The 18,280-nt window shown below is 48.0% G+C and overlaps 1 protein-coding gene across 1 annotated transcript in view; it reads left to right on the forward strand.

Moving 5' to 3' along the window:
• LOC147262690 (uncharacterized) overlaps window positions 1–18,280 on the forward strand; it is a 59,809-nt gene that overhangs the window by 38,849 nt on the left and 2,680 nt on the right. The window contains exons 11-14 of the mRNA XM_086201802.1: window positions 4,102–4,353; window positions 14,558–14,628; window positions 15,147–15,257; window positions 15,356–15,453. Of these exons, the coding sequence (XP_086057928.1) occupies window positions 4,102–4,353; window positions 14,558–14,628; window positions 15,147–15,257; window positions 15,356–15,453 (532 nt within the window). The remainder of the gene's footprint in view (window positions 1–4,101; window positions 4,354–14,557; window positions 14,629–15,146; window positions 15,258–15,355; window positions 15,454–18,280) is intronic.

The raw sequence follows: 18,280 nt of genomic DNA on the forward strand, positions 1-18,280 counted from the left end.
TCGGCTGCAGGTGTTTCGTAGAGAGAAAAAAAAGCTCTAATTTGTTCTCCTGTTAAAGTTCTTCAATTCACATCCATTGTGGCGGCGCACAATGGGTGGAGTCCCTTCAGCTCGAGGAGGGTTTTTTTTTTTTTTTTCTTTGAGCCTCCAAACATTAAAAACGAGCCGGTCGCTGTTTCACTGCTCGGTCAAAGATTAGGTGAAGGGACTCAAGAAGAGAAGATGTCATCAGAGGATTTTGTCACTTGTGTTTGACCTTTTAAAGGCCAAAGGCATGGTCACCCTCGGAGGTGGTGGTGGGGGGGAGGGGTCATCATCAGGGCGTGGAGGGGTCATGACTGCAGGTCACACGGTCTCTATAAGATGCCCAGTGTGTGGCATGTCTTTGTCTGTATAGGTGAGATTTGGTTTCCCTGGAGGTGAGAGAAGTTCAGCTTTTCAGTGGGGCTCCTCGGTGATGGAGGGGGCGACGCCATCACGGCTTCACGCACGCGAGGGAAAGACTCGCCGCTTCGTTTGCATTCAGGAGAGTCGACCGTTGGCCGCACCGAGCAACCTGAGTTTAGATTTCGCTGAAGATACGACAGAAATGCGATCACTTGTTTTTTTTTCCTTTTTAGTGGAGCAGTTCTCAAGAATATATATATATATTTTTTTAATATTCAACAAAACATCAAATGGTTTCGCTCCTACTGAAGCGCGCAGGAAACTTTCAGCTTTGCGGAATGTTGAAGATGCCACACAGACTTTAATTCCTGCGTCTGCCGTTCGAAAAAAGATATTTATTACATGTTTGAGGGCATTTTCACGGTCAGGCAAACAAAGAATAGGTGTATTCTAATGATCCCAGCCAAAGACTTTATGCTTTGGTTTTTGCAGATTAATTAAGGAATTATAAATACGGCTTTATAGTGCCATACCTACTGTGTGCTGTTACTTACTTGGTTGTGACTTTTCTGTGTTTTCCATTGATTAAAAGAGCTGGACAGCCTGGTTAAATTGAAAAAAACAAAAAAACAACAACAAAACATTCACCAATAACTGCGGAGTGTAGCATTAGCAGCTAATTAGATTAGATACTTGTACTTACAGATACTGTAGTTCCTCCAGGAGTTGGTGGAGACCAAAACGGAGCTAAAAGCAGGATAGACACAGTGACAGCCTATCACGTTCAGTCGCTGGTGTCGTTTTTGTCCTCTTCTCATAAACGAGGTGTTTGAATCTAGTGGGTGAATCTGCAGCCCGAGATCAGCGGTGAGAGGATGCTCCTGCTCCCCGGCGAGGCTCATGATCGCACCTTTGTCCATTCCTGCTCATCAGGAATTCATAGGTAGAATAATCCCCTCCTGATAATTGTCCCCTGGCTGTTTCCCCGCTGCCCCGGCCGCTCCACGTTCACCCCGGTGTTTAGCATTCAGCTGTTACTGAAGATGTTAGTGTCCAGATGAATGTCGCGATCCACGGGGCCACAAAGAGCATTAATCTGAACTGACCCCGCTGGATTGTTCCGGCGGTTTGAGGAAGCTGTGGGACAGATTAGGCAGAGATGGTGCGAGCAGAGATTAGTTGTGTAAGCACGGATCGTTTTGCCCCCAGAGGACCACACACTGACAGTGTAGCCATGTCACTATTGTCTCTAAGCCACCGCCACTGTGGACTCATTGGCTATTGTCTCTGAAATCCTCCAGTGCTCCTCCAAGTCCCCCCCCATAAAAAAACCTGGACTCAAGCCCTTTGATTGGCACTTGTCAGGGCTGATAGAGAGGGTGACGTGTTGGGAAAGGCTTCGATAAAGGAGGGCTGAAAGGAAAAATCCCCCTCCCCATGAATAATAATTTGGCGAGGATTTTCCTTTCTACTCTATTCTCTCCGGAGAAAGAGGAGTGGAGGCTCTGGGTGGCATCGGTGAATGGCCTCAGCACGCCGATTGTCTCACTGATGCTCATCCTTTTCTCAAACATGTAAAGAAAGAGATACAAGTCCAACCTTCTTGCCTCTGCCTGGTGCGCCGGGTGTTGCACCATACAGGAGGTGGGGTGGGGACGAGGGGTGGGCACAGGGACCAAGAAGGGTGGGCGGTGTTTATTGTCTTTGCCTGGGCTTTTTTTTTTTTTTTCGAGATCAACGAGGGGATTTGACTCGGCCGCTCGCAGCCAAATCCAGCTATCTGCTGTGTTCAGATGCTGCGGTTGGTATGGTAACCTGCTCTGTGTGTTTTAGATGGGCTCTTGTTTCCAGCTTGAACTGACCAGTAATCACCGCTGTGCATTCATGGATTAGGCCGCGTTGGAGGTTAGGATAGCAGGGTTTCAAAGGCAGGAAACCAAATCCTGCATAATTTCAGTGGTGGTTTAAAGCTCGCACAGAAAACAGTGCGGAATACAGATGTTCCTAGGTGCAAAAATCAATAGCTGAGAAAACAGGTAGTCAGCAAACGCAGCACTTGATTATTTTTGTTTTGTTATTTCTGATGCGATGTTTCCTGTGGGTTCTGTTTTGAATGAATCAACTCATTGATGAAGACTGATGCTAACATCAGCCACTGCTACTGGTGGATGCTCCGCTAATGCAGGTAGATAAATGACTTCATCGTGTTCCCCCTCCGACTCTCTCATGGATCAAGCAGATTGAACGACTGTGGTCAAACAGATCCTTTTGCTCAATCTGAATGTATTGAGCTCGAACTCGTTCCATTTGTGGGCTGTAACGCAAAAAAACCAACAAAACCGGTGGGCCGGGTCGCTGTGCTGCTTAAATACCGTTGTTTCTGCTTCATTTTTTGAACTTTAACCTCACACAAGAGAAGTAAAACTGCAGTTTACGGTCTCTGTTTTTAAATGAAACAACTTGTCAGCGTGACAATCACTTCTTGTCACGCTTCTGTTTCTTCTTTTTCTGAATGTGTCACATCATGGTCGCCAGACGAATCGCTTCACCGGCGTCACGCGACGGTTAAGACGATCAACCAAACAGAGGGAGGGAAGTTGAGGCTCATTGAAAGTGTGTTTATTGGACAATAACGGACGAGTCATCAAACTTTTAAGATTTCTACAAGGAGAGAACAAAATAGGGATTTTGGTTGATAAAAAACAAACAAACCCTGTTAGCGATTTTGTTGACATCAAATGTTTGGCATTAATTGAGAGATGAATGAGCAATTAACACAAGGACGCAGGAACCTTCAGTGGAAATTTAACCCAATGTGAGGTGCATGAAGAAGGAAAGTTTTTGACTCGCCCGTCGTCATCACATTCATCACGCGTCCCTGCGGGCACGCCGGACGTTTCATTTTCGTTGCATACAGAAAAAACACGGAGGAGGAATGATGAATTCTTCGCTCTGAGGATGAATAAATTCGTCATCCTGTCGTCCGTTTTGGTGACATTGAGACTTCAGCTGGACTTGACGGCTGATGGAGGCGTGTGATTGTGTGCAGCGTGGTGGAAGACAGCCCGTCAAATGAGACATGGCTCCATCAATCTGGCCCGCTGACCTCTGCGCGCTGGCTGAGGGGATGGATGAATACTCGCCGCCATGTTGGGAGAGCCTGATGAATCTGCTGCCTGTCAGCTACTCGACTGCTGGAGCTCTCTCCTTTTAATGAATAGAGCCATCTCTAAACTTTAATTACCGCTCATGGGCTAACACAAGTAACACTCGTGTTTGCAAAGGTAGCGTGAAGAAAAGAGCCCAAAGCTCTAACGGGAAGGGATGCAAAAGACAATCCGAGCTTTCTTTAAGCTTAAGACTGCATTGATGGCGCTCTTTGTGTGCTGCTACACCAAGAAGTTCATTCTGTGCACTTTGCATTCAAAGATCATGGGACTCTTAATTGGCTGGTTGGTGACAAAATGGATGGCTGTTTCACTTTCATTCTTAGCCGCGACCAGAGGGAGACGTGGCGCGGTATCCGAGAGGACAATGACGACAATCAGGGTTTATGAAGGGAACAGGAAAGGGGTTTTGGTTTTTTTTGGCGCTTTTTACCGAGTGGCTTCCTCCACCTGTGGATGCAGATGTGTTTTAAATTGAGAAAGTTGATCGATAAATGAAACCCTGAGTAGATTAATGCGTATTTCACGTAGCTTTCTCCTGCTCCAGGTTCCATCGCTGACGATGGGGGCCCCGCAAAGGAGGAGGAGGAGGAGGAGGAGGAACAAGATGATCAAGTGTGGAAGGAAGTCGAGTCCTTAACTGGGGGGTGGAGGATTGGGAGTCCCGAACAAAGGACTGAAGACAAGGACAAAAGGATGGAGGAGAGGAGGACAAAGGTGCTGAACATGCTTTCCAAACTTCAGGACGACTCACCTCATCAACCCCGCAGCAACAAAGGCTGCTCCAATTTCGAGGACTGTGAGTCTTTCACATCATCACATTAAACTTATAAGGTAAAATCACAGGATTAAGAAAGTACTGCTTTCAGGTAACATGCATCCACAGTCACACACTGACCTTGACCTGTCGCCTCGCAAAAACTTTCAGTCGTTCCTCAGGTCCCAGTTGTCTTTCGCGCCAAGATTTAAAGAGCGCCCCTCAAGGCGATCCTGAGCTCCTGCGTCCACCCAAGGTTGCAGGGGACGTTTGTGCCAAATTTCAGGAAAATCACTCGTTCCAGAGATTTGGCTTTAACAAGAATTGGACATAGGTAGATGTGTAAATGGGCCGCATGGAGGAGTCGCCTGAAAACCTGCCGGGGCGCTAAAAGGATCACGCAGTCAGCAGCAGGGGACAAACGCCGTCACCCAGCTGTGTTTCCTCTTCTCAATACCACCTGAAGCTGTCGTTTTTTTATTGCGTCACTCTTTAAAACCAGGACCGGCATGTTGGCGCTGCGACGAACCAGCATCGCCTTCAGAAACCATGGATACGCCGATCTGGTTTGATTCGAGAAACAAACGATCGATCAGTCACCGGGAGAGAGGCAACGTGAGGCTGTCGACGGGTCGATCTGCTGCGTTACATCATCATGATAACTTGATGCGGTGGATAATGAACGTCCTTGTGTGAGGCTCACAGCTTTAACTCAGCCGTGTTTAGACATCGTCTCCGCCTGCCAGCACTCTTCTTTATATTCAACAACAGACCATTCAGGAAAAACACCTCCACGCATTTACCGACACTCCTCTCAACTCGAAAAATTCCCCCTCAATTACAGCACTTGATTTTTAGAATTGCCTTTTCTGGCAAACAGGAGTTTAGCCAGGAGTTCTCCAGTTTCCCTCAAGTGCCTAATTTCTAGCACCCAAGCTTCTGTGAGAGCGTGAGTCCGACAATGGGCACCCACACCTAAGGTCAAGGCTGAGGGGCCGGGACTCCGCGGAGGTCAGCCAGGTCCCCTGTGAGTGCTGGCAGCCCTGAATGGGACTGATTGGACAGGTTTGTTCAGACGGTAATCAAGCAAGATGAAGAACCCTGCAGCTGGCCTCACTATTCTCCTGCAAGGTCATTACTGATGGAAAAGCTTTTGTGGTCTTACAGGAGGATGGACCGTGGGTGTGTGCGTTAGTGTGTGTCCGTAGGCTTATCCTGGGGAGACAGATTGCACTGAGACGGCTTGAGGAAGAACGCTGGCTTCTGTCTGAGGGAGGGGTTTTAATGACTGGCATCTACCTGATGCCTGTAGTTAGAGGTCAGAGCGCAGGTGTCGTTGCTCGCTAGCGGCTGACGAAGGTCTCGTTTCCTCACCCGGTGAGCAAGTTGGTTGTCCAGCAGACATCCTCGCGCCCATCTGAGCACCCGTGGGTGCGTGGCTCATAACGTTGCTCACCGTGACCTCATCTCAATGCGATATCTCACAGATGCCTTGAGAGAGTTCCTCAGCTTTGGCACAAACGTCCACTGGAGGATGAAGAGTTTGACTTTCAAATGCCGAAGGTTGCTGTCACTTCACATGTATGCAGTATCTCAGGAACGTCTTGGGAGGATTTCTTCAAATTTGAAACAAACATTGACTGTGAATGGAAAGATTTCTTCGGTGGTAGAAGGTCAAGGGTCAAGGTGCCTGGCACTCATCGTGGAGGTCTGCGTTCTATTGTCTCCTTTGACGCTTTACCCTTCCATGCTTGCAGCGACGCGTCTGCGGCAAATATTGTGAGACACCTCAGCTGCAAAACAACAAAACTGCGTGGAGGAAAAGCGTTGACCGTTTAGCATCTGAAAGCACGCAGACACGCAACTTTCCTCAGCGCAAGGAGCAAAGGTTGCTTTTTAAACTTGCTGGATTTCGGATGGAAAAGGCAAAAGTGCCGTCGCACCGATGCGCCTGACCCCTCCTGACGCTTCATCAGGACCAGCGAGAAATGTGTTAAATCCTTCTAGTTCCATTTTCACCGAATAAAAGACAAACCACATCAACAAATATGCAAATTTTGTGACATGCAAACGGCCGATCACTGAACAGGCGTGTTTGCACGGCACCACCGACATGTGACTCCAGCAACAGAAAAGGGATAAAATTAGCATAAATAGCGATGATGGTTGATAAAAAAAGCTCAGCAGTAAAGGGAATAAAGTGGTTAAATTCATGCTTTTTTTCCCCGCTGATTGGCTTTAATCATCAATACATCAGTACAATGTGCGTGCGTGCGTGCGTTAGGGGATTTTGTGACAACGATCCTCCCTCTGCTCACTGTTCTCGTGTTGGTGGGTGTGGTGTGTTTACAAAGGGTTCTCTGCTCCAATCTGTCATATTTTGCCGCTGAACGTTTGCCAGGGTCCTTTTGTTTTGGTGTGTGTGTGTGTGTGTGTGTGTGTGTGTGTGTGTGTGTGTGTGTGTCCTTACAAATACACACATGTTTGATTTTGTGTGTGTGTGGCTGCTACCTCTCGTCCAGACACTTGTAACTGTGGCACCTCATTAGTCTCTAACTGCTCATAATTATCCCCTTTTCTTCTAACACTGACTATTTGTTCTGTAAAGAGAGACCCCCCCCCCCCCCCCCCCGCCATACCTGCCTGTAACATCCTGTCCTCCACCACTCATCCACCCATTCATCTGGTTGACCCTCCTGGCCGCTGACCGCTGCACCAGTGCTCTCATTCTGGTTCAACTCTGACGACCCAGCAGAATCCTGCAGGGTCTTCAAGTGCATCGCAACGTTCTGATTTGACCTTGAAACATTCAAAAAGAAGAGTAGTTTTGATCATTATTCATGAGGTCATCATGTCATCTTTTAAAAAGAACATAAGCCTCGGTTGTTGTTGTTTTTCTAATTCCCTGACCTTTTACTTTGTTCTTTAAAAACTTCACGCCAATTTTGGGATAATTTGTCACCAATGTTTACACGGCCTTTTCCTGGCGTTATTGAACGGACTCGAAATAAGAGGCGATTAATGGTAGATAACGGCGTGACTGGCGTGTAATTTACTGCCCTTAAACGTCAAATACTATCTCACGGGACGTTGTATTGTGTAAGGAACACACACAGACACGCCCACCCCCCCACACACACAGATAGAGAGAGAGCGAGAGAGAGAGGACACACACTTTCCCTTGAACCTGCCCTTACAATCACTACAAATATGTCCACCTGTATCTCGGACCGTATCGTGGCTTGTTTTTTCCCCCTCGTGGTTTCATTCCTTTCTGAAAGTGGCGAACGGCCCGTGTGCGAACAGAGTGTGAGGTCACGAGCGTGCGGTGTCACGGCTGTCGGGTCGCTCAGGTCGCCTTTGTGTTGTCGCGGCCCTGCAGCTTCAAAAACAACAACAGGCTGCGGTACGCAGAGGGACTCCTGTGGGTGTCTGATTAATGTTAACACTGATATGGAACACCTGGCGGTCTCAGTGGGGGGGCAGGGGGCGGGGTTACAGGTGGGGGGTCAGCGTCTTTGTGACCCCGCCCACACCTCTGTCTTGTACCTGAGGGCAAGGTCAGATCTAACTGTGTCAAAAAAAGGGCTTACAACCAAGAAGCTTAAAGGAGAGGTGCAGAAAGACACGTGTGTGTGTGTGTGTGTGTGTGTGTGTGTGTGTGTGTGTGTGTGTGTGTGTGTGTGTGTGTGTTCAGGTACAGCGCCTTTATGTAACCCCTGTTAGCTCAGCCTTTGTTCTCTGCTGTGTTTACCATCGGGCCAGGATGGCTGGGCAAACGTCTCTATGGATGAGCGTCGGCGTGGAATATGCCTGCTGCATTGAAGGGGCAGAGAAAGGAAAGGCTGGATGGAGAGAGAGAGCGAGAGGGTGATAGAGAGAGAGAGCAAAGTCAATCTGTCAAAGAGTCCATTATACGGTGTCTAAATAGAGAGCGCGCCCTCCACAATGGCCTTATTAATGGCTCAAAGTCAAGGAGCGGCGTGGCAATAATAGCCCATGATTTTGCTTTGTGAGGTTATCTCTGGAGATCTGTTATTGCAATACAACAGATGAGTTGGACTCTTGTGGCATAACAGGAGTGATTGGGCGTAGGTTTGTGTTTGTGTTAGGGTTCGTGTGTGTGTGTGTGTGTGTGTGTGTGTGTGCGTGCGTGCGGCAGGTTGTGGTTTGTGGTGAGGCCCATGGCGTGCAGCCAGATACAGGAGTGTGGCTGCTACGTGTGTCTTTGTTTGTTTTCCTAACCCCCCCTCCCCCCCCGCCAACACACAGACACACACACCTCTCCATCACACACACTTCTCAGTCTTTTCTGGAGAAAGTGAGGGGGGAGGAGTTGTGTGTTGATGGGGTAACAACAGGAGAACGCTGCCAAATACTGTCACCCTCTTTTACATTGTAGTACCCACTCAAGAGGAATAAACAAATGCTGGCAAATTGGCGCTCTGAAAAGATGTTTGTGACATCACGGCACGGCCCCAGAGTGTCAGAATAATCACTGTTATTATTTCCTCCCTCCTAAAGATGCAGTGTGATACATCCGTAACTGGACGAAGGTTCCTCGCATTTAAGCCCTCGCCAAAGTTCACTAAGCTCGCCATTGCCCGGTAAATCTCTCCGCGTGTCACTCTGGATTTGAGTCTCTCAGGAGGACACGAAGCTCGGCGACGTGTGTTGGCGGAGACGTTCGGTTAGCGCTCTGCTAACGGGCGTTAATTAATAAATTTAAGTTTGCAGTAGACTGTCATCAAATCGGGGGGGGGGGGATGAATTTTTTATGGTGAAACGTGTCATTTGAGGCAGCTGTGAGATGTCAAAACTATGACGTCAGGATGCGTTGGCAGTTTTTTGGCAGTTGATCTCACTGCCACAAGATGGCGGCAAAAGTCCCGTGGGAAAAGCTGTAATCCCCTGAGAACCTTGCAAACGACTTTATGTTCCACATGCTTTTATTTTAGCGCGTCCGTTGCCATTCTTTACAGTGTCATAAAGTTTTGTTTATCCAAAAATCAATTATGTCCCTCAAGACAGACTCCTTCATGCTGTATTTGCTCATAAAACAAAAAAAAGACAAACACAGTTGGATCAATATTTTATGAAAAACAGCACTGCAAAGCGTTACATAGCAAGTCTTCTGCACACACACACACACACGCGCACGCACACACACACAGGCGCTCTTTGCATGCCACGCACCAGTTACTGAGGTTAAGATGCAGTTTTGCTGTTAAAGAGACAGCATTTACATGATCCTTTGACCTTTAACCTCATCCAGCGGCAGGCTTGTGGAAGTACTTTTACGCAGTTTCACTTAATGGCTTCTACCTGGTCCTCGAACAAGGTAAATGCGCGCCTTTGTCATCTGACAGCCTCTCTACTGCGCCCCCTGCTGGCCCTGCAGCGGCCTGCTGCTTTCCGGTTTATCAGATAAGATTTCAGTCGCCGCCACTGACGCGGCGCTTGTTCAAAACTGCAATCAAAGCCTCATTCTGTGCTGTTGTGAAACGCTACACCTGGTTTACTGGTTCGGAGCCTCTCCCCTCCTCACCCCGCAGCACGTCGAGGCTTCATCTCCGTGGGTTGATGCGGTAGACTTGAAGGATCGTCACATGTTGGAAGAACTTAAGCCCAAAACATCCTACAAACCCATTTCTCACAGAATTACCGTGTTTATCTGTTGCTATTTGCTGCGTATTCCCGCTCTTAATCACGTATGTCTGCGCTGTAAATGTAGGGCATGTTGACGTTCTCCTGCTATTATAAAAGGGGGTCACCTCCTCTCCACTGCTGAATGTGACCTTTGTTAAAGGAATTATGGGACACTTTATACATGAAGTTGATGATGAGCCGAAACAAAAGTCTGGGATTAAGCGGGAAAGAGCGCAACAAACAAGTGAAAATGCTAAAACACAATAGAGGCCTATGTGTGTGTGTGTGAGTGTGTGTGTGTGACATTGTTTTACAAGCAAGAGGGACTGTTCACGTACGTGCACCGTACCGCACTGTTCCAGTTCCTCTCCATCTGATTCCTGAAGGGTGCCGAGCAGCCACGAAAGCATTTTCAGCCCGTTTCATAAAACTTTTTAAAATTCCAGTTTTTAGCATTCACATTTTTGAGAGGTCTTCAGAATTGGTATGACATTATAAATTCTCTACTCCTCACATCCACCAAGGAAAACCTTTCCTTTTTTTATTTACTTTTTCTTTTCCTCCGACAAAATTCCGTGGAAAGACACGGATCAAACGCTTCCGATGAGTGGGAAGAAAATGTGTGGAGGATTTGGATGCGCCTTCCCAGAAGGATGCGCCCATTCTGTGGGTCACAGAATGAACACTTGAGAAAACCGCACCCAGGTATCTTTAGGTGGCGTTCATGGACTTGAACTGAGGCAAATCCTCAGTTTCAGCGATTAATTTGGTCCCTGAAACAAAACGAGCCAAGGTTTCAGTGGACCGTATCTTCATTGTTCATTGGTGAAATTGAGGCTCCGTCCTCAGCCTTGAGGAACTGGAACCATTAGTGCCAAACACGGTCCACTTCAAGCCCAAATGTTGCATAGATGAGAGGTGTCAAATGTAGTCCAGATGAAGTCCACATGTGGCCCACATGAGATCCACAAGTGGCAAACGAGGCCCGGATCAGGCCCAAATGTGGTTTAATCTAAACCAGAAGTGTCAAACGAGGCCCGGATCAGGCCCAAATGTGGTTTAAATCTAAACCAGAAGTGTCAAACGAGGCCCGGATCAGGCCCAAATGTGGTTTAATCTAAACCAGAAGTGTCAAACGAGGCCCGGATCGGCTCAAATGTGGTTTAAATCTAAACCAGAAGTGTTAAACGAGGCCCGGATCAGGCCCAAATGTGGTTTAAATCTAAACCAGAAGTGTCAAACGAGGCCCGGATCAGGCCCAAATGTGGTTTAAATCTAAACCAGAAGTGTCAAACGAGGCCCGGATCAGGCCCAAATGTGGTTTAAATCTAAACCAGAAGTGGCAAACGAGGCCCGGATCAGGCCCAAATGTGGTTTAAATCTAAACCAGAAGTGTCAAACGAGGCCCGGATCAGGCCCAAATGTGGTTTAAATCTAAACCAGAAGTGTTAAACGAGGCCCGGATCAGGCCCAAATGTGGTTTAATCTAAACCAGAAGTGTAAAACGAGGCCCGGATCAGGCCCAAATGTGTTCTACATCAGGATCGTCAAACATGGTGTGATATTTTTAACTATCTGATCATAAAAGACGAGCATTTCAAGCAGCAGCCACGGTAGCCGTCCCCGCGTGCCGCAGTTGGACGTATAAATCCTGAGGACCAGTAGCTGTCAGGGAAGCAGTTAGCAGCGTTTTTCATCTGTCAGCCTCAGACGCTGAAAATGACGTCCGAGTGTGTGTTAAATGAGTTGTGACCCGGGGGGCTGTTTGCAGCCCGCGGACCAGCGCACGAGCGGTGACTCCGCGAGAGAAAAGGAACAACGCAGAAAAACAAACGCCAGTGAAAGAGTGAACCTCCCTGCTCATCATCATCATGGCCCCATTCTTCCTCTCTCAATTGCTACTGAATCGCCTCGGTCTCATTACAGATTATAGCCTCAACAGAGTGACTCTCCCCTTTCTCTCCCCTTTCTCCTCGCAGTCCCTCTCTTGATTAACATTTTCTGCTAGGCTTCACACCAAAGGCACAACCTGTGCGCTTTAAAGGCAGTGTGAAAAAAAAAAAAAAAGCCATCAAGCGCTGGAGTGGAATCAGATAAGGCTATCAGGCAGGAGGTTTTACTGCCTGGGCTTTGTCCCACTCCCCACCCGCCCTCGCTTCCTCCCTCAATCTCTCACTCCACTGCACCTTTTGTGCAGCTGATTCCCTGACGGAGTGCTCCCCTCACCCAGGGACACCCCTCCACCACCTCCTCCTGAAGACTTATGCTGCAGGCTGACCGTGTGTGTGTGTGTGTGTGTGTGTGTGTGTGAGTGAGTGTGAGAGTGAGTGTGTGTCAGGTGGGTCCTCTTGGTGTGGGGTTATAAATTGTTTACACAGTCACATCAAGAAGCTCTTTTTTCCCCCTTCTTTTTAGGATCGAAAAGCAAGCGAACAAATGAGTGAAGACTCGCTAGGAGGTAAAGTTCTCGTAAAGGTTCAGAGAGCCAGCGAGGCGCTGAAGTGACGGACAGGCGAGTTTGAGTTTCGCTGCCCATGCGCCTGAAGGCTTCTTTTATTGATCACCTATAGATTAAGACTGGGATTATACCAGACCGCGACCTCGAGAGTTTGTAAACAGTTGTGTGGTTGTCGGCGGCCGTTAGCTTCAGGCTAACGTGGCTCCTTCTGCATTCTGGAGACACAAAGAAGAGATGAAGGAGGGAAATAAAATGTCTTTGTGAAATCAAGACACTTGTTAGCAACTTAAAAAAAACAAAAACCCAAAACAACAACTTTTAGGGTGTAGTTTGGCTTTAAAGAAATGACTTTAGTTCATTCAGAGCAGCCGGGAAGTGTCCCGTTTGAGAGCTTCTCACTTCTGGACAGATTGATACCCGACGTGTGAGTCAGTTTTACTATTTTGCTCTTGTATCCTCCTGCATCAGCGTGAACCAGGTCTACCTGACAGTCGGACTCTGCGGGTCAAACCGCTGGTCCAGATGGCCGGCGAGCTAAAAAGGAGCGAGGGAGCGCCTATTGAGCGGAGCTGCCGTTTCGCTTTAGCCCAGCCGTCGGTGCGCTGATGCGGCCACCGCGTGAATGTGCCTTTTGAAGAGCCACGACTTAAATCTCCGAGCGGCGGCTGCGTGTGCGCCCTTACAGATCCCGGCGCCACAGCCGCCTCGTCGTCGCAGATATTTGCAAACAGATGCGCACAGGTTTTTTGTTTTTTTTTTCTTGATCAATCAAGCTTTAACAAGTCAAGTTGACTCGATGCGAATGTAGAATTTTGCATGTGAAAGCAGAAGGCCACGGAAGGCCTGGTTTTGATTAGGCCTAAGCTGATAAATGGCAGATTCAAACAGCCCCCTGCCATTGCAGAGAACCCCCAGAGGTCCCGGGGTTTAAATCCAGACTGATATCAACTCTGTTGCTTCTCTTTCTTCTCCAAGCCCATGAATAGATCCATTATTCAGTAGATTCATTCTCATCTCCTAAATTGAAGTGGCAGCAGCTTAGCAGCCTCCCATTTTCTTTCCCCGGGTCTCTCTCCCTCCCAAATTTAGCTGCTGAAATATTCATGGGTGGGGTTCGGGCCTCTCTTCTAATCATCCTGGGTTTTTTTTTTTTTTTTTTTTGTAGATTTTTACATTGATAAAAAATAAAACGTGTTATAAATGCGTGAAGTTTCCCTCCACACAAACGTTCCTTTTTTAATCTTCGCGGAACAGAAAGATGCATGAGTTCATCACAAAAGGACTTCATACGGACCTCAAACCGGAATAACTTTGGACTACAAAGCAGGGGAGCAGTTCCACCGGCAATGTCGGCTCTTATAGAACTGGAACCGGTACCGTACGCCGGGGCAGGCACCGAGGCAAACAGTTTGTGCAGCTCTGAGAGCCAGATGTCAAAATGTATTCAGTGACAAACGTATTCATTCATTCATTTCTCACACGGAATCTGTGCGAGTGCATGGCTGCAGGAATGTTGCTGAGGTTCCGTCTTCATGTTCCTTTGATGTGGAAACTTAAGAAAATCCCAACCGACTCATTCTGCTTCAAGAGTTGACGTTCTAACGCCTTTGTTGAAGGCCCCAGTGAGCAGGACCGTGACGGAGAAAAGGTGGAAATTAACGAGTGTTCTACAAATTTGACCAAACGCGGGCTTCATGATGAGGATTTCACGTTGAAGACCTTGGCTCCTTCGACTCCGCCATCGATTAATCTTCCTGTTTTTATTGAAAAAAAATAAAAGCAACCGAGTGCCACTCTTGCCCCCCCCCCCCGATCGTAGAGAACTGGACCCTGTGAACTGCTCGCCCCGTATTGTCCCCTCAGTCTGACCTCAGGGCAAGCAGAAGGGAGAAATATTGCTCTAATCCACTCTACACACACACACACACACGCACGCGCACACACGCGCACACACACACACACACGCGCGCGCACACACACGCACGCGCACACACATATGGAAAACTAAGACTGTTTTTTAAACTGGAAATCACAGTTTTTCACAGTAAAACAATTCAGGCATTGAAGGAACACTCGACCACTTGTAGTTTCTGTAGTTTTTTCTGCAGGATCTGAAGGTTTGTCTTCTTCTCTTTGCAGTCGACTTCTTGGCAAAGTACTGCATCTTCAGTCGGGAGAAGCTGGCCGAGTACAAAAGAGCTTTTGAGGCCGTAAGTGAAAAGAGGTTTAAGGCCTTTCTACTGTATTTCCCCTCCCGATCAAAAAATAACAGGGTTTTATTTTTCCGCGGCGAGAGTGAGCAGAATCGGAGTGATTTTACACGGACAAGGATTTGTAACCCTCAACACACATTTAAAGGGGTGCGTCGTCGTAAATCTGAATTCTTGTCACACACAAACATAAGTGATGATGAGTTTCGTCATCGATCAGTTACGCCAACAGAAAAATACAGGAATGCTTTACAGCGGGCTTTGCTGTTTCTCAGAACTCAGGCTGATTTCCACATTTATTTCAGTTTAGTTTCAAAAAAGGAAGAGTGGAATTCCGATTTGGGAAAAAAAAAAAATCCAACATTTTTTTTTCTTCCACAAGCGGCTGAGCAGAAGAGCAGGAAGAAGTCGTTCATTAGCAGAAACCAGAGAGCAGTGGTCTTTGCTGTGAGAGAACTGCATGTGGAAGAGTCAAGCTATGGTTTGGGGCCTAGATGGTGACGCTGGTGTCTCTGCAGGAGGACAGCGACGGTGACGGCTACGTCTCCTCCCTTCAAGTTCTCCTTGCTCTTAAAAACATCGTCCCCACAGAGCTGCTGTCCGAGGAGGAGGAGATTTACGTCTACAGGGTCAACACACACACACACACACACACTCACACACACACACACACACGTGCTCCACTCTGCATTGACATCATCAGGACTGATCACTGACTCTCTTCCAGATCCTGGAGATGGTGGACTTCAGGGTGACGGATGGCCTGGTGGACCTGAGGCTCTTCGCCGTGATCGCTAGTCTGGCTCAGAAAGTCGCCACCATGGAGTGAGTGAGCACCACTCGCCGGCGTCACCGACCCGCCATGAATAAGAAGAAGCGCGTGTACACAACTTTGTTCCTCCGAGTCGATCGCCGCACGTGCGTGTGTGTGCGTGTGAGTGTGATTCCCTTTGATCGTCTCCCCGCGCACGTGCACTGCTTTCTAAAGTTAGAACACAAAGAGAATCATTCTGCCAAAGAAAAACTTTCCTTAACGAACTTCAGAGCTCTACGACCTCGAATATCAAAGGGGATTTTGTGCCATTTCACGCATAAGAAACCAAAAAGATGAAAAAAAACATGCCTTTCTTAAAAAATCCAAAGTAAACGTTTATCATCAACAGTTTATCTTTGTGGACGTGAAGCTCAGTGTCTCTTGACGTCACACTGTCTTCCCTTATTCTGACAATTCTGTGCTTCTCAAACTACAAATTAAAGATAATAATAATAATAAAGCACAAATAATAATAATAAGTATCACTTTTTTGAGGGGGGGTTAATAAAAGAACAGCAGTGAAAATGTTCCCTTTGAGACTGATTTTTCTTGACTAAAGTTTTCGTTCACGAGGAGATGGAGGCTGCAGCTCGGACACGGCGGCTTCTGTTAGAACGCGGGTGCAGGTTCTAAAGCCAGGGACCGTGTGGAGCCTGGTGCTGACACGCATGCATCACTCTAACTCAATTGTGTTGCTAAATTATGAACCCATATGCTGCAGATTCCCACACACGGTGATTTCCCCCCCCCCCCCCCTTCTGCTGCCCTGGGCTTTATAGCTTCCCTCAGCAGGAGCGTGTGGAGCCAAGCCTACTCCGGAGGTCCCCGCGGGTCAAAGCCTGCTCCCAAAGCCCCTCACCCCGGAGTGAGAGCTCCCTCTCAGCGAGGACAGGACCAGGGTCACGGGTCCTCTGATTTACGGCCAGGCTTTTGTGTGGTGTATTAGAGGAGGCCTGTACGCTGGCTGGCTGGCTCACAGGCGCGGAGCGACCAGGGTGTCTGCTCTCTATAGAGGCAATTATAGTAATGATAATGAATGTCCATATTAAAGCTCCTTTCACAAAATTTAAATAAGGAGAAGAGGACAGATCAGCATTCATCACATGGCCTCCTGAAGAGGAGGAAAACAATCGCATCCCTCTGTCTTCTCATCCAACTATTGATCCTCTTACCTGCTCCTCTTAATCCTGCTGCCTCTAATCCTGGAGCAGCAGCAACAGGTAGTTACGCAATCACCGGGGAGGAACATCTCCCTCGGGACATGGAGCGGTTCTCAAACCGGCCCCCAAAAACTGCGTTACACCGACCGACTCCTGAGACGCTCGCTCGTGTAGAAGTCGGATAGCGTTAACTTTATTTCTCAAGTGTAATAAGTTACATGCAAAACCACTGAAGTCATCTTGCCTTCAGAATAAAAGCACCAGTGCTTTATTATTATTATTATTATTATTATTGGTGTTTTTTTTCTCCTCAGAACCTTAAACATGATATAAAGTTGTGTATCAACTTGTGTTGGCCACCTAAATAATAATGATTTTAAAAAAAGCAACAAAAATACGTTACATTACGTTGTGGACGCCGTGGTGCTAACTAGCGTCTGTTCACTCGGTGTAATGGCGGCGTGACACGCCCAGGCCACAGTGGAGGTGTGCGGAGTAGATCATGTGATCAGGTGACAGTAAGGACCCCTGGACACCGTCCCGTGATCCAGTTCTTGATGTGTATCACAGTACATCGGCCCGTGTTCATCAGCACATTGATAATTGTTGCTTACCCTTCACGAACCTTCAGTTATGTACACACACACACACACACACACACTCATTCATTCTCTTTCAGAGCCCCTCACACACACACACACACATAATACACTCCCCTCGTTATTCATCTCTCTCTCTGCTGGCCCTCTGTGAGGTTTTGGCCCTTGACTCAGTCCATCTGTCCGTGTGCAGCGTTGCGCTCCCCAACAAGTCACATGGTGCCACATTCCCTGGGGGGGGGGGGGGGGGGGGTCACATGACCTACCAAGAAGCACATAACCATACAGGATTCCCGCACTGCATCGTTGGCGGCGTTGCCCCGTGGCATCACCTTTGTTAAAACGTGTGTGTGTGTGTGTGTGTGTGTGTGTGTGTGTGTGTGTGTGTGCTTGAGCATGCATGTGTGCACTGACAGTAAGTCTCCTTGTTCCTGGACTTCATGAGTCAGCAAGGATGGCGTGTTTGGGAAAACATGAGACAGCAGCGTCACTTTCAGCACACACACACACACACACACACACACACACACACACACACACTGCCCAACAATCAGGGTCCATCCATCCTCTTCCTCCTCTCCGTCTCCATCCTCCTCTCCCTTCTCTTCCTCCTCATCCTCTTCTTCCTCCTCTTTCTCTTCCTCCTCATCCTCCTCTTCCTCCTCATCCCCTCTCTACTGACTCAGTGCAGAATCACTGCAAACATGTATCCTAAATCAAACTAGGTCAGAATATATTTGCCCCCCCCCCACCCCTGCAGCCCCGCCTCACTGTACTCCGGCCCCCCAGTGGAGACCGCCAAAATGTTTAGCATTACGTAAGCGAGAAGTCTGCTGTGTTGGCCACAGCGGGGTGCCAGAGGAAGGCTGGCAAAAGAAAATGGGTTAGGCTGCTATTATCCTCCCTGCAGTCCATCACCGGTTCCCTCGCCCCTCGTTTACGCGAGCCATTATCACGCCAGTGTCCTTAGCACACCAGCATTTGGGCTCTTTTACTGCAAACCAAGTGCAATTAATGATCATTAGCTGCCCTGTCTTGATTCATCCCCATCAAGCCTCTGCCTGCGCCGTGGTTGGCAG

This window comes from Aulostomus chinensis, chromosome 4 (genome assembly GCF_037954235.1).
Source record: "Aulostomus chinensis isolate RoL2024-O1b breed Wild chromosome 4, RoL_Achi_v1.0, whole genome shotgun sequence".
In the NCBI taxonomy this organism is placed as follows: Eukaryota; Metazoa; Chordata; class Actinopteri; order Syngnathiformes; family Aulostomidae; genus Aulostomus; species Aulostomus chinensis.